A 27,739-nucleotide genomic window follows, 5' to 3' on the forward strand; every position below is an offset into this window, starting at 1 on the left:
AAAGCAGCTTTCCAGAATCCCTGTTTAGAGATGTAAGACATAATAGTCCTGTCAATATAAATAGTTGTAGATTATCCCATAAATCACCATGAACATCAGAATTATTTTCTCCAGTGGTCCAGCTGAATCTCTGTTTATGGAACACATTTATTCATGGAAGAAATATGCAATCAGTCATGAGAAGCATAACATCATTATCTCACACCTGCAGTGTATCCGTCGGTAGCTGAGTGTGATCTATGAGCATCTCTTTGATCCCTCACACAGGCCGCACCTTTAATACCTTCCTGACCATTGCTCCTTCTCAGCTATTCCTGTTTTGTTTTTGTTTTGTTTTTCTGCATATTTCCAGCTTTTGTAAGAATGTTCTCTGTTTGCTTTGATTAAATAGCTATTCACCATTTGTGGATCACTACAACAATGGTCTTTTGGACACTACCAACTGCATTCTGATTCATTTTGCATCTGTGTTTAGTCTTTAGAGATTTTGAGTTCATTTCAGTCACAGCATGCAAAACTACTTTGGACCTTGCAACGAATATCGGCAGTAGGATGTGACGGCTCACTCTTGGGCATCAGTTATGAATAAATGATCAATTATAAATGACAAATGAATAAATGAATTCAGTGTTACAGATTTGGGAAGAGCAGTTAGAAGTAGGCCAGATCCACTCCAGATTTAAATAAAATAATTAAACCCGCACATGAAAGATGCACTTTTATATGACCTCTGCCGAGTTCATTTTGACCATTTCGTTTATGTAATGAAAATCAGCCCTTTAGTGATTCAGTAGCTTGATGCTCAGCATATGGTAAATCATAATTAAGCAGAGCCACAGGACAGATGCAGTAACACAGAGGACCGGAAAAAGAAGGGCATCTGTTATATAAAAAGACCGCTCTTCTTCTCTCGGCTCTTCTAAAAAGCCTCTTCTTCTCACCAAGGCTGCATTTATTTGTAAAGTACAAACATTAATATTTTTAAATATTATTACAATTTACAATAGCTGTTTTCTATGTAAATATATATTGTAAAATTTATTCCGGTGATCAAAGCTAAATTTATAGAGGCCGTTACTCCAGTCTTCAATGTCACATGATCCTTCAGAAATCATTCTCATGCTGATTGGCTGTTCAATGAATTACCAACTTTATTATCAATGTGGACAAAAATGGTGCAGCTTATTATTTTTATGTTTTTTTTTATTATTATTATTTGATGTCCCCTTCATAGTGCTTTGTACAAGAGAACAGCTTTACAGAGATACAGAAAAATAAACGAAAAGAAGCATTTATGTAAAACCGGAATCTTTATAAATGGCTGAACAACTTAATTATTCCTTAAGTAAAAGTTTTAATAAAAAAAAAAGTAATAATAATAATAAACCCCAAACCTTTGAACAGTTGTGTGTGTGAACATTTGAACTAGATGTTAATAAAAAATAAAATGTGGCTGCATACGTTTAAGCATGACTTACTTTCTTTTAAGTTGACAGGAACTTTTTAGAAATGTCCACCTCTGGCATTTTTAGATCGAGTGGTTTGCCAAGAACCTGATAAAGCTGTTTGCCTTCTTTTGGGATATCTGTAATGAAACGTTCCAGAGCGCTTTCATATTATAAAACTACCAGATTAAAGTTGCTCTTTAAACATTTTTGACTAAATTTATGTTTCATTTTAGTCTCCCAAAGAGGAGATGCTTGTGTTTTTGATAGGTACTGTTTTCCATCCTGGAGCCGATTCTTAAATTTAGAAGTTGGCTACACTGTCTGCAAGTTTTCGGTCTGATTCCAGCCAAACATTTTGGAGAATCGATGAGAGTTTCCACCGCTTCTAGGTGAATGATTTGATGCCTCCATGTGCTTCCCGTTTGACTGAATACTTATGCTGCCACATGAAAACACTGTTACCAAACTATTCATTTTGTTTCTCAGTCTGCTCTGACTCTGTGATAGTTTAGATGGAGGTTCTCACTTTATCGTAATCACACTAATGAGTTGTCACGTAGGGGACACATGTACTGCTCTGATCACAACATGCTTCTCAAATCCCCCAGGAGAAGATGATTATTGTCTTTAAATGAGCAGCATGCTGAGAACGCAGCCCCCAGTTGGTTTCGTAATAACTGATTTTATGGTGTGGATTTTGTTTAACTAGATGAGAGTCATGTAAGTCATGCTCTGTGATATGATGAGTCACATCAGCTAAATATATTAAAATGAGTAAGACAATGATGCTGTCTTATACTCATCTTTTTTTTATGATAGAATCAGGTTGAGTTTTGGCCGTGTTATTTTTGTGTAGCGACAAGTTTTCAAATTTTGCCTTTTCAATTTATTTATTTTTTTCTAAAGAAGTTAAATTTTTTTTGGATAACTTATTTAAAGAGGTGGCTAATGTTTAATATAATGCCATCATCGTTCAAATTAATCATTTTATTCAGGAAGGATGTATTCAGCTGATCAAAAGTAACAAAGACATTTTAAATATTACAAAAGATTTCTATTTCAAATAAATGCGGTTCCTCAGAACTTTTTATTGAAGAATCCTTAAAAAATGATCATGGTCTCCACAGAAATATTAAGCAGCACAACTGTTTTCAACATTGAAAATAATAAGGAATATTTGCTGCACCATATCAGATTGATATTTGGCCAATATTGATCATTTCAGAATTTTATGTTTGTTATTATTTTATGAATTTTATGAATGTTATTATTGCTAAAAGACCTTATAACCATTCAGCTAGGGTTGCAATAGGAAAATGTTGCCATCTTCACATAAATCATTTCCCTAACATAACAATTTATAGTAACCTGTCATTTTTAAAGCATCACAGTTTCCACTGAGATATTAAGCAGCACAACTGTTTTCAACATTGATAATAATAAGAAATGTTTATTCAGCACCATCATATTAGAATGAAAGATCATGTGACACTGAAGACTGAAGTAATGGCTGTGTAAAATTTATCACAGTCATAAATGGCATTTTAAAATATATTAAAATAGAAAACTGTTTCTTTAAATTGTAATGATATTTCACAATATTAATATGTTACTCTGTTTTTGATCAAATAAATGCAGCCCTATTTTTCCAAAAACAAAAAAAATTTAGCAAACCCCAAATTTTTCAATGCCAGTGTATATCTATGTCTCAAGGAAATCTACAGGATGGCTTTAAAAGGCTTGTATGTATAAGAAACATGAGGATGAATAATGAATGTTCCTTTAGTGTCTTACAGTGGATGGGTGTGAAGACTTGAACCCTCATTCTACGGCTCTCTCCTGGTCTGTGAACATTGTACCCAGTTATTGATTTGTTCTGTTTTCTCTCTCTCCGCAGGGCGTGGGTCTTTCAGTTCATGGACGGTTTCGTGTGGCCACTGAGAAGACACTGTTTGCCATGCCAGAGACGGGCATTGGTAAGAGGCAGCCTGTGTTCCTCTCTCTCCCTGAGGGCTGTAACTGGGTTATAATCTCACTTTTCATTAATAATGCAAAATGGCTTTGGTTACACATGAATCAATAGTACTTTATCCAAAAATATGGATGTGAAAAGTAAATATGAAGCATATCATTTGCCAAATAAGAAAGTGTAGCTTTGGCACATAAATTTAAAGGAATGGTTCACCCAAAATTTTCTGAAAATGTACTCACCCTCAGGTAGGTGAGTAGATGAGTTTGTTTCTACATACAAAGAAGTTTGGAGAAATTTGGCATTGCATCACTAATTCACCAATAGATCCTCTGCAGTGAATGGGTGCCGCCACACCCATTCAAACAGCTGATAAAGCATCACAGAGTAGCAATCTTTTTTTTCCCTCTGTGGTTCACTTATAATTACAGTAAGGTTTTCTTTTTCACAAAAATTACTTTGCATCTTGACTTAGATATGTTCAGTCTTTCGACTCATGACCAGCCAAAGTACAAGCAGATCAGTGTGAGATGACACAGCACACATTTTTTGTAGCTAAAAAAAAAAAAAAACTCAAATCATTGCCTAGCCCGAAAGACCTCTCCAAAGCAATTTTTCACAGCAGATTGTTCAGATCAGTTTTATGTGGAAACAGTGTTGAGAGATGGTGCAGATTGAAGCACCTGTCTGATGCTTGTGGTCTCTGATTGAGCACCATGCTAAAACACTACAGACAGCGTCAATCTCCCTTTTGCTCATGGAAGGAATTCTGGCGATGCGGAAAGCATTCGATCAATCTGCTGCTGATATTTAAGTAGATGGGTCCTGTCCAACTATGGAACAGGGTATGCAGATTTAATTTCATAACCTCTCATCTGATCGAGGTGGACGGCTCAGTTCATAGTGACATTAATTTTGTTAAAGAGCAAAGTATAGAGAGTACAAGCACAAAGTGCCAAATTTGTAAGGTTGTGAATAGAAAAAAAAGAAAAGATTTTAGTTTTTTAGAAATGAAGAAATTTTGACATTTTCAACACTACAAGTCACATTCAGACTATTGTTATTGCAAAAATTTCTTGCAGATGCAACTTACTTTGGTAATGCTTTGTTTAATGCAATTATTATTTTTTCATTAAGCATGACTTGCACTACAGTTGACATTACCGAACATTTGGGATCTATGTAGATTTTGACATGTTTTTGAACATTTATGCTCACAAATTCTGCATTTATTTGATAAAAAGTATATGTAAAATTTGTCAAATTGTGAAATATTATAACAATTTAAAATAACAGTTTTGTTTTAATATTGTATAAAAAGTATTTGTGATAGAAAAGCTGAATTTTCAGAAGCCATTACTGTCTTCAGTGTCACATGATCATTAAGAAATTATTAGAATATGCTGATTTAAAGCTTTTTAATGAGAAACATTTAATATTTTTATGAATGTTGAAAACAATTACTTTGCAGAATATTTTTGTGAAAACAGTGCTACATTTTCTCTACGATGCTTTGAGTAATAGAAAGTTCAAAAGAACACTTTATTTTAAATAAAAAGATTTTTTTTTGCAGGATTGAAGTATTAATTTCCTAAAACGAGTGAACCGTTATACCACTGCTGATGTTTTAGAGAAACTGAGCTTGTCATAACCTTTCAATTCTGTCATCACTTACTAATCCTGAAAATACGTGGTTAGAAAATACGTGAAAATGAAGACAAAATGTTCATTTTTGGGTCCAAAGTGAATGTTTCCACATTCATCTTTCATAACCATCCTCTCAGAATACACCCATATGTGCTGCATCTTGCTTTTATTGCACATGCTTTCCATTTTTTCATTCCACGTTCTAATCACACCCTGTGAATGGTATGCCTGGAGCTTTGATGCGCTATAAATCCGATTGTCTGTGTTGAATACTTTGCCCTTGTCCCTATCACATACTTCTACACATGTAGGCAGAAGTCTGCCTTGGCTATTGTAATTCATTCTGGACTCTTAATGAGAAGGCTTTACAGCATTTCCTCCTGTTGTACAGCGTCCTTCAGCTCTTGCAAGCCTTGGGCGAAGAGTCCCTGTGGAACTGTTTGAGTGGCAGGAAGTAGTGCTAATCACAGTCTGTGACACATCTGTTGAGCGTCTGTGCACGTGTGTGTGTGTGTATGTGTGTGTGTATCTGATTGAGTGAATGCACTCTGTGTCTGTGTGCCATCACCCGCTAATTCCATTAAGAGTCTGTGTCTCTCAACCCCAATAATCCTCTTTGGGTTAGCACTTGTCTTAATGGTTTATTCTGCAGTAACGTGGCCAGACTCATGAGTCCCGTAAAAACTTGTACTTCCTTATAGTTCTTCTTCTTTGACATGAGGTGGTTAAACAAGTACTACATCGTCATATTCTCATGGAATTTGTGTGGCTCTTCCAAAAACTCTATTACATTTTATATCATATTATTTATTGCAAATGAGACTTCAGTCATATAAGCAGCATAATTTAGGAAATCTGCATAAATAATAATTTGGACAAACACATCCCAGACATCCCACCGCGTGGTAGATCTAGGGGTTTTATCTAGAATTAAAAGTTTTTTTATTATATATATATATATATATATATATATATATAATATTTTTTTTACTTTCACATAGATTAGTACTCTTGAAAATATGTTTAGGATGAATAACATTCCAGATGAGTGAAGATACATTTATTAGTGCTGTCAAACGATTAATCGCATCCAAAATGAAAGTTTATCTTTACATTATATATGTATGTGTGCTGTGTATATTTATTATGTATATATCAATACAAACACATACAGTGTATATTTTTTAAATATTTACGTTTATACATTTATATATTCATATTCTTATTTTATATGGAAATATATTTAATAAATAAACACAACATGTATATATAATAAGTACACACACACACACATATATTATATAAACAAACTTTTATTTTGGATGCAATCACGATTAATCGTTTGTCAGCATAAATATATATTCTCTCTTTGTTTTGTTTTTCAGATGAGAATCTTGTTATCTTAGTATTATTTATAAACTAGTTTTTGAATTTTATGTTTTGATTTTAGTTTTAGTAATTTTGTTGTTTTGACATTTTTATTAGTTTTAGTTTCATTTCAATTTAGTTTTATTTCTTTAGTAATTCTTTTAGTACTACTTAAAACTAAAATAATAAACGTTGCCTCCGCAATACATTTTTTATAATTTTGATCATATACATTTTAAGGACCAAAAATGTTTTTTATGGTTTTAGTTTAAGCTAACAATAACAGCCCTGGACTTGGCAGCATTATAAATGTTTCTGTGAAATCTGCATAAAAAAATGATTGATTAACAAATGTTTAGAACAGGTTTTAAACATGTTTGTCCAATTGGAATTGACTGAAAAAAACGCTCACACCATTGTTGGAGCCGCTGTTACTATGAAGGAGCTCTCAAACAAACCATGTTTCAATCGTGTTTCCATTTTTCTAGGAATGAATTGGTGAGGGGACTCTTGTGCATTTATAAAGAACTGATTTTTTATGTATGCTTTAAATGCTCCAGGCTAAGTGGGATTCCGGAAGGAAAGCACCACGAGAAGCATGGTAGCAGTAGCTTTGAGTCATTTGTGCTGAGCTGTGGTATTCAGCCATGGTGGCACCTTCTCTGACAATGTGCCAGCCATCTGTGTGCCGAAATTGCCCCTCCCCCCTCGCCTTAAAAAAAAGTTCCACCCCTTCACCCCCTTCTGCTGATGGATTATTTGCTATTTGAGTCTTAAAACTATGCCGGCCATGAGACAAAGCCACTGGATGAATGGCAAGCGTAATCTGCATTTATGATATTACATTTGCCTCCTGGAATCAGGTCAGGGGACCTAATCCTGTCCTGCTTTATTCAAAATTGTACCTCCTGCTGGGAGCGTGTGGGGGGGGGGGGGGGGGGTCATTTTCTCAGCCCCTGCTACTAAAAAAAGCACATCAGGTTAATAAGATTGTTGTGCCACACAATGCCATTTCATAACCACATCCTGCAGACTGAAAGGGATACTCCACCCCCAAATGACAATTTTGTCATTAATCACTTACCCCCATCTCATTCCAAACGCATTAAGGCATTGTTCATCTTCGGAACACAATTTAAGATATTTTGGATGTAAACTGGGAGGCTTGAGACTGTCCAATAGACTGCCAAGTAAATTACACTGTCAAGGTCCAGAAAAGTATGAAGAGCATCGTCAGAATAGTCCATATGCCATCAGTGGTTCAACCGTAACGTTATGAAGCGTCGATAATAGTGGCACATCAATGTAGTGGCATTTTGGAGAATATGAGCTGTACTCAGGCAGCTCACACTCTTCTGTGTCAGCTGGGCCATATTCTCCAAAATAGCTACGGTGATGTGGACTCCTCTCCACATCACCGTAGCTATTTTGGAGAATATGGTTGTAATGATTTAAACCTTCGTAATCGTCGGGAAGAAGGAGGCCGGAACCGGCGGACAATCACAGGACATTTTAATAATACAAATTACAACTAAAAGCCCAGGCCTGGTCCTCTCTCGTCCTTCACTGTCGTCGCTCCAGTTTTATATCCTTCCATCTCCTACGTGGGACTCGAGACCGGCAGTGGGTCGCAGGTGTCACTTATTTCCCAATCATTGCCGGCCTCCCTCCTTGTTCCCACATCCCTCGGCCCCGCCCCACTCGCCACATACCCCCATCGCCCCTCGCAGGCCGGGGGGTACCCTCGAAACTGCGCTCTACTCCCCCGTTCCCTGCTCCTCCGGATACCTTCACGGAGGCAGCAGGCTCCGGCCCCCTGGCGAACGCCGCCGACTCCTCCGCTCCCTCACGGACGGCAGCCGCCCCTCCATATCGTGGGCGGTCGGCAGCGAGCTCTCCCGTCCCCGGCAACTCGCTCCAGTCCACCGCCTCGAGCGTCCATGGTGGCAACCTCCTCGCCAGCTCCGTGGCACCGCGGATTCACCACAGCGGCGAGGGATCTTTAGCAGTGCGTCCCTCCTTCTCCCGGGTTTTGGCACCACTGTAACGAATTACACCTTACTAATCATCGGGAAGAAGGAGGCGGGAACCGGCGGACAATCAAAGGACATTTTAATAATACAAATTAAAGACAAAACAGCACACCAGCCCCTCACGGCGACTGACGCGCACAAAATAAAAATCAAAACACAACTAAAAGCCCAGGCCTGGTCCTCTCTCGTCCTTCACTGTCGTCGCTCCAGTTTTATATCCTTCCATCTCCTACGTGGGACTCGAGACCGGCACTGATTTCCCAATCATTGCCGGCCTCCCTCCTTGTTCCCACGTCCCTCGGCCCCGCCCCACTCGCCACAATGGTGTATATATATATATGTGGTAATATGTGGTCATATGTGGTAATGCATATGAACAATGCATTTGATAACTGTTTATGCTAGAGTTTTAAAAACTAGGGGCCAAGGACCCCCTTGCAGGTGCCTGTAATTAAATAGTGTAAAAATATTGTTTGTAGAATAGTTCTCTTTAGTATTTGAAGAATTTCTCTTTTGACTTAAATTTTTAATTTCACTCACTATTATAATAATTTCATTCCATTTTTAAAGACATGAGAGGTTTATCATGATTATTTTATTATTTCTGATTATGTTTCTCAGGTTTATACTTCTAATATAACTCCAGTTAATTCTTAATATAATATTTTATTATCTTTTGGCTTTAGTAATGGCAATACAATATTCAATTAATTGATTTTGGAAACATAATTCAAAAGTTTTCTTTTAAATAGAATGTTTATTACTTATCCTACATAGCATAAATGGTCTGTACATGGAAATATACAGCTCCCTAAATACTTTAGGAAGAGTGTCCTTTGACCCATATTAATATTTGTCAGGTCATTGGCAAAAAAAAATGTGTAATGCCCCTGCTTTATGTGACAATGAAATAGCTCATATAATAAAGGTATTTTTATTCAAGTATTTCCTTAGTATCAGTTTTAATATTACTTATGAAATCACTTTAATATTACTTCTGAAATTCACTATAATAATTCCCTAAAAAGCTGATTTATACTCCTGTGGCCAGAAAATAATCTTTTTTTTTTCTTGTGTAAAGAGCATTGGAAGTCATGTTCTGTACAGTCTTAAGTTGAAGAACGACAGCACAGCATAAACACACAGCAGATGCCACTGTGGTTTAAACAGTGAATAAATCTTATTAAGAGAGGCAAGAAGCAATCGTTATGGATTGAAATACTTCCTCAAACTGTTTGTTCAGTGACCTTGAGTTCGTAATTATTTTTTTGCATTCATTTTCTCAAGGATTTTTAAAAATCTTTCAATAAAGAAGCCTTGTACCTAACCGCCCAACTCTGAGTTACAGTACATTTAATTCAGTGCAAAAAAGTGTTTGGACATATGAAAAAGTACAGACTTTAGTCAAACTCATCCCATGAAGCACTGCAATCAATTAATTAATATAAGATATTTAAAACAGGTGGTGGGTATTCTTTTAGTGGAGAAAAGGATTGGGAATTTTGTGTCCAGATTTTTACTTTATGTCATGCTCTAAATGGCTTTTGTTTTGTGTGTTGATAGGTTTGTTCCCGGATGTTGGTGGTGGCTACTTCCTGCCTCGACTTCAAGGCAAGCTAGGCCTCTTTCTTGCCCTGACCGGGATCCGCCTCAAAGGGAGAGATGTTCAGAGGGTCGGGTTGGCTACGCACTTTGTGCAGTCCAACAAGGTAATGTGCATAGAGACTGACCAATATACTGGCAAGTTTATCAGGTAATGATACAATTTTGAGGTTACAAAAATATGCAATTTAACCAAATAACTATCAGTTTCCCTTGCACTGGTTCGTCTTAGTCTGCTGATGTTGAATTGATATAGCACATTTTTCTCTTCACAGATTTATTTTTGTGAAATATTGTAAAATGACATTGTTTTCATTTTTAGCTTTCATAAATTTATATAAAATGTTTAATATTTTACAAATAAAATATATAAATATGAAATAAATTTAACTTGTAGTTCATTTTTATTTTTATATAATTTAGAGCATTACAACACATTATACACCCATATTGGATATATTCGATATGACTGTTTCATATTATCAAATGTTTTCACTTCCAGCTCCAGGTTAGAACAGTGCTAAGAAGAAGCTTTTATGATTATAAAACCGTTTTAAGACAGTTTCAAAAAGATGAAACTTAGTTTCAAGGAAACAATGACTTGAAGGGAACTGTGCTGGTGCTGGCCTCCTGGGATTTTGGGCAGCAGTTCTTGCATTTGATGCTGAAATGAGAGAAGTTACTGAAAGGAGAGGACTTAGTCAGCATATCTCAGGCTTGCCAGCGAGCGTTCGGCAGCAGGGGGCGACCGAGCCCTGACACTACGCCCAGTTCATGTGCCAGAGGTGAAAATGAGGACCAGGGCTTGGCACTGCTGGAGAGAGGGGCATACAAGCCTACGCACACACACACACACACACACATCCTCTGGCCAAGGACAGACGACCAGCAGGATCTGGCATACACACTACACACAGAAGTGACTTGTGATAAAAATAACCAAAAAAGGGCTCTGAGGACAGGGTGTTAGTTTGTACCGCAGAACTAGTTGGGAGCTGATTCAATTTGTTTTATGAGCAATGTAAAACAACCCTGACAATTATATATTGAGTGAGACTGTATTATCATTCATCATCACCATGAGAAGCACAGGGTCAGGGCATTTTAAAATTGTGCTTTTCAGGCCTGGAAAGCTGTATAAATTAATGGTAAAACGTGGGGGTTTTATAGTGAATATACATTTTCTAGTCCTCTAAAATATTTAATCTTTGTTCTATTTGTGTGTGTATATATATATATATATATTTTTTTTTTTCAGTAATCACAAGTGGATGAAATAAATTTTTCCTATGTGTGGGTGAATCAAATACCTTTCTACCTTTTATATCCTGGTGTAATGCATTTTATTCAGTATGTTAGTATAGTGTGTCTCACAATGCATATTTTTCCAAAGTGTTAGAAAATATAGTGACTTGCACATCCCTGTAAGAAAATGCAGTGAAAATTTTAAAATATCCATGCAATTAGGAGTTCCATGTGAGGGTGAATAAGTTTCTCATGCTAATTTCCTGTGCTGATGACACTTAAAGTTTTTAAAAGAACTTCTGTGTGAGCAGTGGATGTATCTGTGGGTAGTGGACTTGTTTTTGCATGCAAACTTTAGCTGATGTGACCTTTATACACAATGTTGGGAGTGCAATTGTGGCTCCTAAAAGACCACCCTGCTAAGCGGCACACTATGGTTTTGGATCAGAGCTGTTTTATGTTGTGTTTCACTGTGTCTCAGCATTACCCTCAGGAACACCTTGTAAAAATTCCTGTTGTAAACAACACGTTTCCTTCTCTGCTCTTTATCTGATTTAGACCCACTAGATTGTTTCTTTCTAGCTGTGATGTTGAGAATTTTACCATTTGTCTCTCCTATCAGATTGCATCTCTTGAGAAGGATCTTGTTGATCTAAAGTCTCCATCTAACATTGATGTGGCCCAACTGCTGGATTCTTATGAAGAACAGGTATGTGGCAAAAACTGACGTGACTTTTTTTTTTTTACTTCTACAACCTGAGTGTCTGCGGTTACATTACGCAGTGGTGGGCTTGTGTAAGCCGTCACCATCGCCACGGTATACAACACTGATGGATTTGCTTTCAGTGCATCTTTATATAGTTACAAACTTTACAAAAACATGGAAGATTTTCTAACTTAAAAGGAACATTACACCAGAAAAAAAGTCATTATTTATCCACAATGTGTTTTTCCAAACCTGTATGAATTTGCTTCCGCTGTGAAACACATAAGGTTAAAAAGTGTTCGTGTCCAAATGACATTGCCTCTCAACTATTTCAACATTGATAATAATAAGAAATGTTTCCTAAGCACCAAATCAACATATTAAAATAATTTTTTAAGGATCATGTGACTAAAGACAGCAGAATTTGCTACTAAAAATCATTTTACTCTAGTTTTGTTCAGTCTTGATGAGCAAAAAAAAACTTAGAAAACAATGTAACAGACCTATATATATATATATTACATATAGGTCATTTTATATATGATGGACATTTACTGCTAATCACGGAACCGGCCTTATTAACGAGACACGCATGACAAATGACAATCGCATGCCATTAATTATGCAGCCCTAATATATATTATTTTAAGGTGTCACTGGTACAGTGTAATTATACGTTTAAGTACTGAGTATTATTAACTTCATGTACTTACTATATGGTTAGGATAAGATTAGGGTTCATTTTAGGGTTACTTGCATGTAATTATGCATAATTAATTAGTAAATACATATAATATGTGTGAAAGGACACCGTCAAATAAAGTGTTACAAAAATAATATTTAAATTACATAATATATAATAATTACATAATATTTAATTGTCATAATATTATATCATTTGTATTATTATTTAATGATAATATCTTTATTGTTGTTATTTATTGTTATTACTTTTATTATATAATTTTGAAAAATGTGATAAGAACCTTTGGACCCTTGTTTCAGCAAGCTATAATGAACATGAAGTTTTTTTCAGTGAGAGTATTCCCAAGACCGTTCAAAGTCCTCTGCTGTGTTTTACTATATTTATTCTAGTCATTATGACTTTATGATCATTATGACTATATGGGTTTATGGCTGCCGGTGCTTAATGCTGTGAAGTTGTGTGTGCTGAACAGGAGTGTCTAAGTGAAGATTATTGTGACTCATACAGTCTTTACGTCACAAAGCTTTCCAGAAATCCTTGGGAAGGAGGAACTGATAACATGTGGCTTTCATGATCCGGAAAAACTGCTTTCACATACCATTCCCAGACCTTTTTTGAGTATTTCCTTTTCTTTTATTGTCTTTCAGTATCAACAAATCTTGATATTAACCTAATTTAAAGTTGGGGAAAAAGCAATGAATTATTATCTTTGCATTATGATAGAACACTAATGATGTTATTTATTTCTGACAATGATCCTGCTTCAAAGAGAGTTTTATCTACAGCAGCTGTCACTAAACCATAAAACCATACACTTATATCAACTTTGTTCATTAAGGTTGCACTAATGCCTGTAGATTGTTTGATACTAAAGATTAGATAGGGTGTATCGAGACCTTAGCAGATAAGGGAGGAATATAGACACTTTCATTCTGTTTTCAGAGTGCTAATAAAGAATCCATTACATGGAATCAATTCAGTGGCAATGTATTGAAATCGAGATATCGCTGTCTCTGTATCTCCAGAGCAAGCATAAAATTAAATTTTATTTTAAATCTGGAATTCATGTCAAAGCTTTTAAGCATTAGGAGGGTCTAAATTAGTTCAACCAGCCGTATACACCTACACAGAAGATGAAATGATAAATAGCCTGAATCTGAAACAATCAGTTAACAGTGCACTACTATCTTGTATACATTAGGCTATGTATAGAGGTGCATCTTAAAAAAAAAATTTATATTGTGAAGAAAAAAAATCTTATTTCAATAAGTGAATCTTTCATATTTTCTAGATTCTTTACTTGTAAAGTAAAACATTTTTTTTTTGATTATTAGAGCTTACAGCTCATGAAAGTCAAAAATCTAGTATCTCAAAATATTAGAATATTTCAGATCACTCAAAAACAAAGTATTTGCAAAAACAGAAAAGCTCAAGTTCTTTGAAGTATGTTCATTTATGCACTCAATGTATGGTTGGATTGACTGTTTCTCATCTTTCTATGGAAAAAAAATATCACATATACCATATGGGGTTCAGGTCAGGCATGTTGGCTGGCCAATCAAGCACAGTAATATCATGGTCAGCAAACTACTTGAAAGTGGTTTTGGCACTGTGGGCCAAAAGTCCTGCTGGACAAGGAAATCAGCATCTGTATAAAGCTTGTCAGCAGATGGAAGCATAAAGTGCTCCAAAATCTCCTGGTAGATAGCTGCATTAACTTTGGACTTGATAAAACGCAAGGACCAACACCAGCAGACGTCACAGCACCCCAAATCAACACTGACTTTGGAAATGTCACACTGGACTTGGATTCTGTGCCTCTCGAGGCTCCCTCCAAACTCCAGACCTTGATTTACAAATGAAATGCAAAATTTACTTTTATCTGAAAAGAGGACTTTGGACCACTGAGCAACAGTCCAGTTATTTTCTCCTTTGCCCAGGTAAGATGCTTCTGATGTTGTTTCTGTATCAGAAGTGGCTTGGTAGCCCTTTTCCTGAAGACGTCTGAGTGTGGTGACTCTTGATGCACTGACTCCAGCTTTAGACCACTCCTTGTGAAGTTCTCCCAAGTATTTGAAACTGCTCTTTTTGACAGTTTTCTCAAGCTTGTGGTCATCCCTGTTGCTTGTGCACCTTTTTCTACCCCTTTTCTTCCTTCCAGTCAACTTTACATTTAATATGCTTTGATACAGCACTCTGTGAACAGCCGCCCCATTCAGTATTGACCTTCTGTGACTTGCCCTCCTTGTGGAGGGTGACGATGATCGTCTTCTGGACCATTGCCAAGTCAGCAGTCTTCGCCATTATTCTGGTTTCAAAGAACAAGAGTTATCCCGAATTTATACTGTAGGGATGGTCATTTAATGAATCTCAAATGTAAATATTTTCGAATATTTTGAGATACTGGATTTTTGACTTTCATCAGCTGTAAGCTTTAATCAGAAAAATGTAAACAAAAAAACTTTTTGAATGATTTATTTAAATGTAATGAATCTAGAATATATAAAATTTTCACTTTTTGAAATGTTACATAAAGCAAGGAGCAATATTAAATATACATTTCTTTTTAGATGCACCTGTTTGTGTGTGTGTGTGTGTGTGTGTGTGTGTGTGTAGACACACTACCAGTCAAAAGTTTTGAATGTTTTCGAAAGATGGTTCCTACACTTATTCTTCAGCTTGCAGGACAAAAATGGCATCACACATAAACACAGACAGTTGAGGATTGTAGCTGTCTGGGTTGAAATATAGCCCTGTTTATGTGCTTCAGCTGGTGTTTAAACACAGACTGCTGTTATGTCTCCTCAGAGCAGTCTGGATGCTGAGAAACCTTTCGTACTGCAAGAACAGACAGAGGCCATTGACAGGTAAACCTAAACTTTTCATGCGATTCTGGAACATTCCACAATAATTCTTAATCAGAAATGTAGGTTAACTGTTGATAATTCAGTTTACTTTCTTCTTTTTTTATGGATTCTTTGATGAATAGAGTTCAAAAGAACAGCATTTATTTGAAATAGAAACCTTTTGTATCATTATAAATGTCTTTACCATTACTTTTGATCAATTTAATGCATCCTTGCTAAACAAAATTGTGAATTTCCTTCCAAAAAAGCAAAACAAACTGTTGACCACAAACTTTTGAATGGTAGTGTATGTTTTTAGCTATATCTCCCAGCCCTAGTATAAATCAGCATTGTATTTAACCTGTAATACTTAAGTATGAATGGCAGTGGAGTTGTGTATTTGCATACTGTGACGTGACAGTGTGGTTACTATGACTAAATCATCTGCAGGAGCAGTGTTAGCCTGATATGAGTAGACTTCACACTTTTGAAACCGATTAGTTACACTTCTGGCTTTGTGTCTGTTTCACTGCATAAGCTTTAGTCACCAGCCTTCAGGTGCTGGTAAAACTCGGAAGTTTCCAGCAGTTTATCACACTCTGAAAGGCCCATAATTCCATGTGCAGGGAAAAGTTGGCTTTGTTGTTAAAGACATGAAATGATCAGTTTGATAAATATTGGACAGATTCCACCATGACCAGAGTTTGAGGGTTTAGTGGAACAAACTGCCTTGAGCCTATACACCCCTCGTTTACCTGCTTTTGTGGCGTCTGACTCTGCATTGCATATGAGCCTTACATAACATCAGTTGATGCTGCACTAATCTGCTGTCCCAGGATTAAATCTGATGACTAATTTGGCTTGACTGCTTGAGCATGATGCAGAAAAACTTCCACAGATGAGGTTTGCATACGTGTTCGTGTTTGCAGGACTGGCCCTGTAATTTGTCTTATTGTTCTATTGTTTCAGGCTCTTTTCAGCTGGAAGTGTGGAGGAGATCATGGAGAACCTTAAGAAAGATGGCTCTGCTTTTGCTCTCAAACAGACTGAGGTGTGTTCGGGGATAGTGATTAAACACATTTTCTTTTTTATTTGACCCAAACGCGAACATTGTTGTGATTTAAAAATGTCAGTCTTGTCCTCACACAAAGCTACTTATGACTTAGGTATAGTGTAGCCTATGCTTTTTGTTTAGTATTTCTGTCGTTTTTTTTATCAATTCTAACACTAGTCCTCACTCATTTCATTATATTGAAAAGAATGTGCTTGATTTTGAGCTTAATGGCCCTTTTGTGCACTACAAAAAAAATGATACAGGTTTGGGACGATATGAGGTGAATAAATTATGACAGTATTATTACATTTCACTTTTTGGATGAATTATTCCATTAATTAGCAGAGCAAGTTAACATGCAGGTAAACTCTAAATGCACATGGACCTTTTTTTCTATTAAGCTATGTTGAGCTGATTTATTTAAACAGTATATTCAGGAAATAAATGAATACTTTTATTCAGCATGGATATGTTAAATTGATAGCGATAGAAAAGATTTATATGATTACAAAATATTTCTGTTGTGAATAAATTACATTTCTCTTTGTTATTTTTATTCCTCGAATCCTGAAAAAAGTATCTCAAGTTCCAATATGTATATTCAAATAGAAACCCCTTTTTTTAAATTATAATATTATATCACAATATTACTGTTTTTTACTGTATTTTTATTTAAATAAATGCAGCATGATGTATGTGAAATACATTTTTTTTTTTATTGACCCCCAACTATTGAATGGTATAGTGTGAACACACATCAAATTTATACCAATAAGCTAGTATTTTAAATATAATTTTCCTTTGTTTATACAAAAAAAATAAGATTATATCTTATACTTTGTCTCTCCGTTGAGACAAGCTGTATATTCATTCTAACTCCCAACTGCAAGTGATGATTTTATGAACCTCATAAAATGATATGGCAGTAGGGAAGGTTTGGTTTATTGTTCTTCATACAGGAGTGTGTTTCCATGTCCTGTTCCTGCAGCTGGGTAGAGCGTGTGATGATTTCTGGGATATTTGGATGAAATAAACAGAATGAGTGCATTTGGCTTCTCATTTGAGTTCAGCGTGCTCTATGCTGTATGCAAACCTTCTCTTCTATTGCGTAATGGGCCCTGAATCATATTATACCTCATTAGTATTTCAAAGCCATTCTGTTTTTCCTCCCATAGCGCTACTTTGCCATGCATCACTTTGTTTAGAGGGAGCTGTAAAAAGGAAATTGATGTTTGACATAGTGACGTTTTATTGTTGAATATTTACAGTTGCTGTTGCTCGGTGTGTGTGTGTGGACTATTATTTTTTTGAGTGAAATTCTGTTTCCTGCTTTTGTCCTTTCGTGACCTAAACAAAGTTACAATATAAAATATAGCTGCAAGCAGCAATTACGGGGCCAAGCACTCCACTGACAAATTTAGGAGCTAAGCATGCCTTGAAGGACCACACCAAATGCAACAGTGAGCAATTACAGCAATTTAGGATGATTGTAATTGAAATGGCTGAAAAATCATAAATACAACCATTAGTTATATGATTAAATGGCTTATCAAGTTTGACCAATAGGTGTCGCTGTTATCAAATCAATTTGGGGTACTCTGTGTGACTTGTCAACAGAGGTGGGTAGTAACGAGTTACATTTACTTCGTTACATTTACTTGAGTAATTTTTGGGGGTAACTAATACTTTTCGGAGTATATTTAAAGATGGGTACTTTATACTCTTACTTGAGTAAATTTTTGGGGGAAAATCTGTACTTTTACTTCGTTGCTGTGGGCGACGCTCCTCTCGTTACTTTATTTTAATACAATAAATGTTATAAATGCTTCAGTTTATTCCAAACGCGCCGTCTACTTTTCTCTGGGCAATGAGCGATGCCCATTCGCGAATGATTCATTCTTTTGAGTCAATTCTGTTCAAAGGCTTGATCAAACCAATTGGCAAACGAGTGAATTGGTTCATGAATCAGTTTGAATGAGTCGTTCAGTTCCCTGCCGCACGCGCTGAGCGTCTGAAGCAGTTCACTCAGAGTTGTAACGTTTAACATCGGCAGCGTTGAAAACGGGGCTATGGAACTGCACTGAATTGAAAGCAAATCTGCAAAGGTTATTATTTGCTAGCGATGGAGATCCTTATTGGATGAACACCGCGTCTGCTGTCTACTGTTTAACAGGTAATAACTTGGGCTACATTCGATTACAGTACACGATACCACTGTGACATTAGTTTGTTGTACGTGTGACTTATAACAGAGGGGAGTCAAGTTGAATGCAGCTTCCAAAAGACAAAAAATAGCCGATTAAGATTTTATTAATTGTAATACAAACACACCAATTTTAATACAAACATCATCAGCTGCTAAATTCAGATCTGTGATTGCTTGCTGGCGCTGAGCCAGAGACAGACGCGTTTTTACAGCACTGCGCATTATAACCAATCACACATGATTCTTTTGAGCTTATTAAAGCATTGGCCAATCAGAGGTGTTCCGATGAGTCATCGCTAAAATGCCGGTGCTTCCTTCACTCGCTCACTGACTGAATACCTCTGGCGAATTTTGGCGAATTCTCTCGTCAGAAACAACAAAGTGCAGATGTGTGTACGAATCTTTAATTAAGATATTGATTTCACAGTGGTAACAGTTTCAGTGATTTTAATGGGAGTTTCTGAGAGTGATTGAAATCTAGACTGTCAGTGAAAATTATCTTTGATAATGTAAATGTTATTTGCTCTCTTTCTGAACAATGAAAGTAGCAATATTTATATCACATTAACTTTCAATGTTAAATTCACATTTAATATAAAGTCAGTCGTATTAAAAATATGTTAAGGCATGACACCTATATCTGTTACTTAAGTAAACAGACAAGGTTTTATAATAAATTACATAAATTGGAGTAAAGGCTGATGAAATATATACATTTATACACGCACACATACATTACATACATTTTTATCTAAATAAAAATAGGCTCAGTATATATGACCCAAAGTAACTAGTAACTAACTACTTGAGTAGATTTTTTATCCGATACTCTTTTACTCTTACTCAAGTAACTATTCAAGACTTGTACTTTTACTTTTACTTGAGTAAATATTTCTAGAAGTACTTTTACTTTTACTTGAGTACAGTTTTGGGGTACTCTACCCACCTCTGCTTGTCAATGACACACACAAATTTGGTGTCAATATGCCAAAGCATTGCAGAGATACAGCCTCAAGTGTCATTTTGGCATGATGCCTCAAATTTGTCGCTGTGGTATGCAAAAACGGTTTTGTCTATCGACACAAAATCCATAACATTTTGTTAGCACAGTCTGAAGATGATCTGATCCGAATTTGGTGAAAATCAGACCAACGGTTGATGAGGAGTTCGAAAAAGTAGGTTTTCAACATAAATCAAAATGGCGGACCGGAAGTTCAGCTTAATCTGGCATATTTGTTATCTATGTTGTCGGCATAAGCCAGGGAATATTGTGAGACCACTTTCATTCCAATAGACTAATGCATTAAAAAGTTATTAGCATTTTTAAAGAGTAATTATTCATGGTTAATGAATGATTTATTACTCTTGACCAATAGGTGGCGCTGGTATCAAATTTATGTGGCATGGTCAGTGTGACATGACGATGACACATACAAAGTTTGGTGCAAATATGTCAAAGCTTTGCAGAGATACAGCCTCACATGCATTTTGGCACCCTTCCAGCAAATTTGTTGATGTGCTAAATGAGAACCGTTTCGTATATCGACACGAAATCCATAACTTTTTGCCAGCATCGTCTGAAAATGATCTGCCTCAAATTTGGTGAGAATCAGACTAGGTCTAGGAGGAATTCGAAAAAGTAGATTTTCAACATTAATCAAAATGGTGGACAGGAAGTATGGCCAATTTTCGCATAATTGGTATCGATGTTCTCGGCATGACCCAAAGAATATAGGGAGACCATTTTCATTTCAATAGTCTAATTATTAGCATGGAGCCGAATATTTTTGTAATTATTTTCGTAACGATACAATGATGCATTCAAAAAATACAGCATTTTAAAACATAATTCAAAATGGCCGACGCCTAAAATGGCTGACACGGGAAAATTGGATATCATTCGACACAACATGACTCATGACCTAAAGAGACCAGTTGTGTGATTTTTGGCCAAACCATTCAGAAGTTATAAGCCAAAATATGCATTCTTCATATCTCCTGACCACTAGGTGGTGCTGCGTCGAAACACTGCAGGTAGTCTCAGTTCATGCTTGTTATGATACACACCAAGTTTGGTCTCAATATGCCAAACCGTTGCCAAGATATAGCCTCACATGCGTTTTTGCGTGCTTTTAGTCAAATTTGTTCATGTGTCATTCGAGAACAGTTGGACGAATCAACTTGAATTCCATAACTTTTTGCCAGCATGGTCTGAAGATGATTTAAGCAAATTTTCATGAAAATCGGACTAACCGTCTAGGACGAGTTTGAAAAAGTAGGTTTGATGAGCAATAAAATATAGCAAAAAAACTAAACCTTGCGATTTTTGAATTTTGGTGTTCATTCGACTTGGCATGTACCAAGGATTAACAGGAAAAAGTATTTTACTTTTCTGGCTTACGGTTCAAAAGTTATTAACTTAGAAACATTTAATCTTTGGGCAAGTGGTGGCGCTAGAGAGTTGGAGTCAGAGTCTCTAAACGTGCTGTGGTTAATGTTGATATTGTCCTCTAACAGTGTGCCAAATTGCACAACTTTCCCGCAAGCGGTTCTATGGGCTGCCATAGACCTGCTGTGGAAGAAGAAGCAGAATAATAAGTAATGTGAGCTAATGTGAGCCTAACGGATACAACAGGTGCCTACGCACCTTCGGTGCTTGGCCCCTAATAATGGCAATACCTCATTATACTGTATTATACAAAGCGACAGTGATGTAAACAGAACATGCCATTTGAATTGAATGTGAGGTTTTATGACCAAGCAGGTCACGTAAGTTTCTCTCTGAACACAAGACTGTTTATGGACTGGTCCTCTGCTCATGTGGGGCCTATTTTTATCAACAGTACACTTGGCTGTTACCCTTGTGTAACCTCTCCGTTTAAAAATGTTGGTTATGTGTGGCCGGCTTGATGTCTTCCCCAGCTCACATTATTTTATTTTATGTTTTGTTTTTTAATTTATTATTTGTTTGATGGATTGATAGATAGTCAACAGTTCACATATTAATTTTAAATGAAGACTTATTAATTTATAATGAAAATGTAAAGGGAAAGCAACACATTTCTACAGCTTCTGTTCATTTTTCGTGAAATATTCAGCAAAAAGTCCATCCATCCACTGTTCTATAAGTACTTTAAGGTCATTGATCAAATCTAAAACTAAAACTTAAAATTTTAAATGAAACTAAAGTCATAACTTTAGCTGCTCGGTCTGTCTATTTCAGATTAACTTTTTTTTTTTTTTTTGCATTTTCATTACTGCCACACAAATTTATGACCTTTCTTGGCTTTGATGTTGTAAAATAAAAAGATTATACTTTGTTGATACAGTCAGATATTTAAATTGCTATTTATTTATCATCATTATTAAACTTGGGTTTTTGGTTGGATTTTACAGACTCTGTCCAAAATGTCCCCAACCTCTCTGAAGTTAACTTTCCGGCAGATTCAGGAAGGAGCGAGAATGAGTTTGCAGGAGGTGTTGGTGATGGAGTATAGACTCAGTCAGGCCTGTATGGTATGGAATGCAATTATCTGTAAATGCAGTGCTTTATTTCATTTCCCAAATCAAATCAGCTTAGAGCTGTGTTGGCAGATTTTTCACATACCAGTTATTCATTTAGGGGAAATATTTGTGTCATGAGTTTTTACTTTTGCTTTTCAGAGAGGCCACGATTTTTATGAGGGAGTCAGAGCAGGTAAGATGCACATTTTCTTTGAAAAAAATATTAGTTCCTATTAATAAACTAAGATGTATCAAATGAAATGTTGGTTTTAAAGAGTTGGTGAATATCTAACCTTATATGTCATCTTGAAGAGTCATTTTCTCTTTGTCTCATTTAAATAAAACATTTTGTAATTTAAAGCCATTTAGGAAGTATGGTGTTCTGCTGCAATAATCCATAAAATGAAGTTTGTAATTTATTACATTTACGCGTTACATACACATTTCTATCAAATTTGAGCATTGATGTACTATATCTGGAAATATCACATATACTGCATCTATGATAGTATGTTTATATTTCATTCCTATTTTTGTTAAAACAACATTTAAAGAATAGAGTTTTCTTTTAATTAAATTCCATTTTAAATTCAAATTACAACTCCACATCCTGTTTACTTCCTTAGTTAAATTCAAATTGAGGAACTCAATGGAAATTTTCATTATCATTAGTCATTATCTTCAAAATGAATGCATATGGGTAAAAAAATATGCGAGAAAAGGTTAAATTACATGTCTGTACATTGTTGATGTTAAAAATCTTATGTCTGTTATTAGTAATTATAAAGGTTATTTATAGGGTTTTACCTAAAATAAATGTGCTTCTGTGCTTCATTCACCTAACAAGTTTATTTCCAGAACAACCCCAGAGAAAAGTCAGGGCATAACTGACAGATTTTTCTCCTCTGTACTTGCAGTGCTAATCGATAAAGACCAGAGTCCAAAGTGGAAACCTTCTACCCTGTCTGAGGTCTCAGAGCAGGCTATAGAAGAATGTTTCAGCTCTCTGGGTGAAAGAGATCTCAAACTATAGAAACCCCTCTCAAGATCCCTGTAAGTTGCTTTCACATGCCTCTGAAATTTATCAAAGAAATCTGCATTGTTATTTCTGTCGGCATCGCTGACGAATGCAAAAATAATCCTTTAAATGTTCCTCTGAGACTTCTGCGCAGATCCTCTGATCCTTGAGATGAAATGAACAATGCTAGTTTCTTGAGGAAATTCAGAGGTTTGGGGTGTTTTCTTTGTGCCATTACACTGGGAAATGATATTTAGAGTAAGCTAACAACTGAGAGCAGTCTAGTCGTATTTTAAAAGTAAAGTTCATCCATAAATGAAAATTGTGTCATTTTCACAACTGTTTGTGTTATTTACTCAACTTCTTTTAATCTTAGAATGCAGGTCTTTCCCACAAAAATAAAATCAAAGAGATTCTATAGATATTAGTTTTGAGTTCTGCAGGGAAAAAAATACTGGAAACAGGTTAAAAATGACATGAAGTTGAAAAAATAATGACAGAATTAATTTTTTTGGATGAACTATAGGACAATATGAATTTACAGCACTCTTGTCAGGGTGAATTTTTTTTTGCATACTTCATCCTTAAAATGTCTTTTTCATCCATACTGTGTAATCATTGTTGTGAACCCTGTGGAAAGAAAATGGCAGACACTCATTTTTGCACATGCTGCGATCCGTGATTAACCCTGACAACCTTAACACATCCCCTGGCCACGATGGTGGGATTAAAGTATTGTCATGTGATGCATAATACGACTGCCCTTAACCACAGTGTTTACTACACAAGCAGTTCCACTGGCCTAGACTAGAGAGTATCAAGCCTTTGACAGAATAAATCAGAATGATTTTGAGACAACAGTCATGCCTTGAATTCAAATTATTTGCTTCTTCTCTTCTTTGCTCTCATATAACTATGTGGGTGCTCATAAAAGGTGTGTGACCTATATATAAATGATTGTATTGTGTCTCTGTTTTTGATTTTGATAGTAGATATATGGCATAAGATTTCAATGTGCCCACAGTTCATCTCAATAAAACAACAGTGTAAAATATCTTCTGTATTCATTGTGAAGTAATTAGCAAATTGATTGCCAGACTCAATAGGATGGCAGCCGACCAGTTAATCTACTTATTATTGGTGTTCATTAAAGCATTGCTCATACTAAGGGTTAGGGATTTAAACAAGCACCTAACTGCAAGTAGTTGTTTAACACTGTGCTACAGTATGGACATGAATGATACCTCAAATTATGACATTTTGCAGAGAAGACTGCTAATATGTTTTGAAGCAATCAGCTTCATGATTTTCACTTGGTGGATAATTCAACAACATTAAAGTTCCCATAGACTTGCATTGAAGGAGCACATTTTAACTCTCTGTTTTAGGTGTTGTGAACAGAAGAAATTAAGGCAACAGTTGAGGTATCAACAAAGGCCATGGTTTATTTATTGGCGTAGCAGTTGTTTTCCCTTTTCTTTAGGTTACAGAAATAAGATTACAGGTAAATCACTTCTGTCTGAATATATACACTAAAATATGAAATACAGCTATTTTGATCAGAATCATCAGCACCTTCTCAAACATGACTGGAGACCCTAGGAGAAATCGGTACTATTTGGAGAGTAATGAACACCAGGGAAATCTGTGCTGATTGTTCTTTTAGATACTGAGATATTCTGAAGCTCTGATCTGAGCACATACAGTAATGTGCTGAAAGGCCTCACAAAATACAACTTCAAGACCTTCTTTCATATCTTAAGAATTTGCTCTGCATTTATGACTTGTTTAATTGTCTTTGCAACAGGCCATAACAGTGACTACCCACGTCTTCCGTAGCCTTGGTTCCGGAAGTAATTTTCTCATTCGTTTTCTCCATGGGGATTTGAAAAAATTCTTCAGTAAAGAGTTTAAAGCCATGAACCAAAACAAACAGCTTCATCAACTGTTGATTTGACGCAAAAACGGTTTTGGCAGTTTGAATAACAAGGCAAAGGTACAAAACTTTGAACTGTGAATTATTTTATGACTTGACTGTGATAATGATACAAAATAAAACTGATAAAAATAAAATTTGACACATTATGCACAAACATAAGTTATTTGAAAAAATTCTTTTGATTACACAATTCACAATGCTTTATGAGAGAGGGTAATCTCTGAAATTGACATTTTTTTTTTTTTATATGTAGCCCTAGTTGAAATCAGACTGGCACATGATAAAGCATAAATATCACTTAACCACCGCAGAGCTCATAGTAGGTCTGACTTAAAGGTTCAAGTACATTATCACTAAAAATCAATTTCCCTGTGGAAAAAAAATGTATCCAGAACCTAACTGCTGCACTCTATTTATCTGGAGATCATAAAAGGTAATATGGCTTCCTGACAATGGCACAAGACCCAGAAGTGCCAATATCACATCAATAAAAAGCATTGGTGAGCAGCTGTTTATACACTTCCAGAAGAGTATTTGTCCTTAAATTAACAATCACTTAAGGACACTGGCATGTTTAGTCCCCTGTCTGAATTTTGTCTCCTAGTGAGGGGATCAGCAGTCTGGTGGCACTAAGTTGGGTTTTATAAAATCTTGGCCTTGCCAATGGAATTGCATATTTGAGGTGTACAGAAGAACATCTTCAACAAACAAAATTATTCAAGACTGAATGCACAAAGTTTGGGAATCCTTCTCTTTTGAATGTATTTTCTCATTGCATCAGAAAGATGGAGGAGACATTTGGCCATAGTGACCACAAGGTTGTCTGTACCATGAATTACAGTCGACAGAGCTGTCATGTCAAAAAAAAAAAAGGTTAGCAGTGAAGTAATGTACACTTATTGATCCCTAGAAGCCAACACTAGAGAAACCGTGACCCCTGAGCGGACGCTCTCTTAATATGTGGTCACATTTTCCATTATTCAATGAATTTTCACAGGCAAAATCCAATCTTCAATAGGAATCCATGTGATCAGGAATTTTGCACAAGGACGAAAGATTTCCATCAGATTTTGTGTTAGTCACTTGAGTTTCTCAAGTGATCACCAACAAAGATTCTTGGTTTGAAAGTCATTGTTACACTACTGCCGACTTTTTTGCCAATGAAATTTCACTAATGTGACCAAGACCGATGGATGGATAGAAAATAGAAATAAGGTACTGTCTGATGTGCTGAGCAACATGAAAATACTAAAGGCGAGAAAATGGAGTCTATACTAAACATGGTTGGGATAATTGTGGCCTTTGGACAATTGCAGAGACTCTCTAATTAAACGACTGGACTTTGAGGGTAAACAAGAGACATAAAAAAGATGCAGTCTTGAGATTTAACAGCTCCGTGGCCCTTTGTTAAGAAAAAAGGCCACTAAATTAGACTTTTAATGGGTACAAACAAAACAAAAAATGGTTGAATATTTAATGTGAATCCTTATGGGTATAAAAAGAACAACTTCCCAAAATGACATGATCCTCCACTGGCCTGAATTTGTTTATTTGAAAGCTCTCCTGTCCATAAAGGAGACCCAAACCAAACTAATCTTATTCCATCTGGCTGAAACGTTATGGCACGTCACACTCAATGTAGGGGATGTCACTGTAGCGACTGTCCACCTCAGCCCATTGTTGTACTGCCCGGGCCACAATTTCCTCTGAGAGTCTCTGGGCATAGTCCAGCAGCACCGGATTGACCCGTACTGGTTCCTCCACTGAGCCGATCTCTGAGAAAACTAGAACTGCTTTCTCTCCTTGCTTTCCTGGCTTGCCATCCACTTTCTCCGATGAGCTGGAGTTCTGAGCGGGGTCGCAGTGCTTGGATTTCATGCATCCCATGATATAAATAATGTAACATTAGTTTGAAAGCAGTGAGGGGAAGAGATGCGAAGACGGCTTAATACCAAGGTTATATTCCCTTAGTTGGCTGTTAATAGGGTTTCGTGATGTACGGGTAAGAAGCTAGGATGAAGACATATTTCTGTGCAAAGTGTAGTTGAGACACTCCAGATGGTCTGCCATGATGTATAGCATACTCATGGCCACCTCACACTTGCCCTGAGTGAAGAAGATGCATGGTTATTGTGAGTTATTGCTTGTCTTTGCATGGCTACACATATATTTTAATCATGACTATTTTTCAGTGTCTTGGCAACCTTGTCCATGACACCATAATGACTACATCTTCACAGGAATGATGATTTTCTTATGAGACAGCATGAAGTAAAAATAACTGCATTTGCTTTAATTAGATAAAGCCAGTAGTAAGTTATTAGTCATCTAGATATGGTATTTCTTAGGGATGAAAAGGACATGTCATGCTCTGATAGTGTTCCATTTATATAGGTACATAATGCTGTTCATTGTGGGTTTTCTATTTACAAGCATTTTTATCCCAGT

General features: G+C 36.1%; 1 protein-coding gene across 2 annotated transcripts in view; it reads left to right on the top strand.

Annotated features, from left to right (window-relative positions):
- The window catches only part of LOC132095438 (3-hydroxyisobutyryl-CoA hydrolase, mitochondrial-like), a 28,838-nt gene extending 4,432 nt beyond the window's left edge, over window positions 1-24,406 (top strand). For both annotated transcript variants that reach the window (XM_059500432.1, XM_059500433.1), the window contains exons 7-14: window positions 3,346-3,424; window positions 10,029-10,174; window positions 11,935-12,021; window positions 15,533-15,591; window positions 16,540-16,621; window positions 22,227-22,346; window positions 22,494-22,527; window positions 23,252-24,406. In XM_059500432.1, the coding sequence (XP_059356415.1) occupies window positions 3,346-3,424; window positions 10,029-10,174; window positions 11,935-12,021; window positions 15,533-15,591; window positions 16,540-16,621; window positions 22,227-22,346; window positions 22,494-22,527; window positions 23,252-23,367 (723 nt within the window). In that variant the 3' untranslated portion in view covers window positions 23,368-24,406. The remainder of the gene's footprint in view (window positions 1-3,345; window positions 3,425-10,028; window positions 10,175-11,934; window positions 12,022-15,532; window positions 15,592-16,539; window positions 16,622-22,226; window positions 22,347-22,493; window positions 22,528-23,251) is intronic.
- The last annotated feature ends 3,333 nt before the right edge of the window (window positions 24,407-27,739 follow it).

The sequence above is a fragment of the Carassius carassius genome, chromosome 19 (assembly GCF_963082965.1).
Source record: "Carassius carassius chromosome 19, fCarCar2.1, whole genome shotgun sequence".
NCBI classification, from domain to species: Eukaryota; Metazoa; Chordata; class Actinopteri; order Cypriniformes; family Cyprinidae; genus Carassius; species Carassius carassius.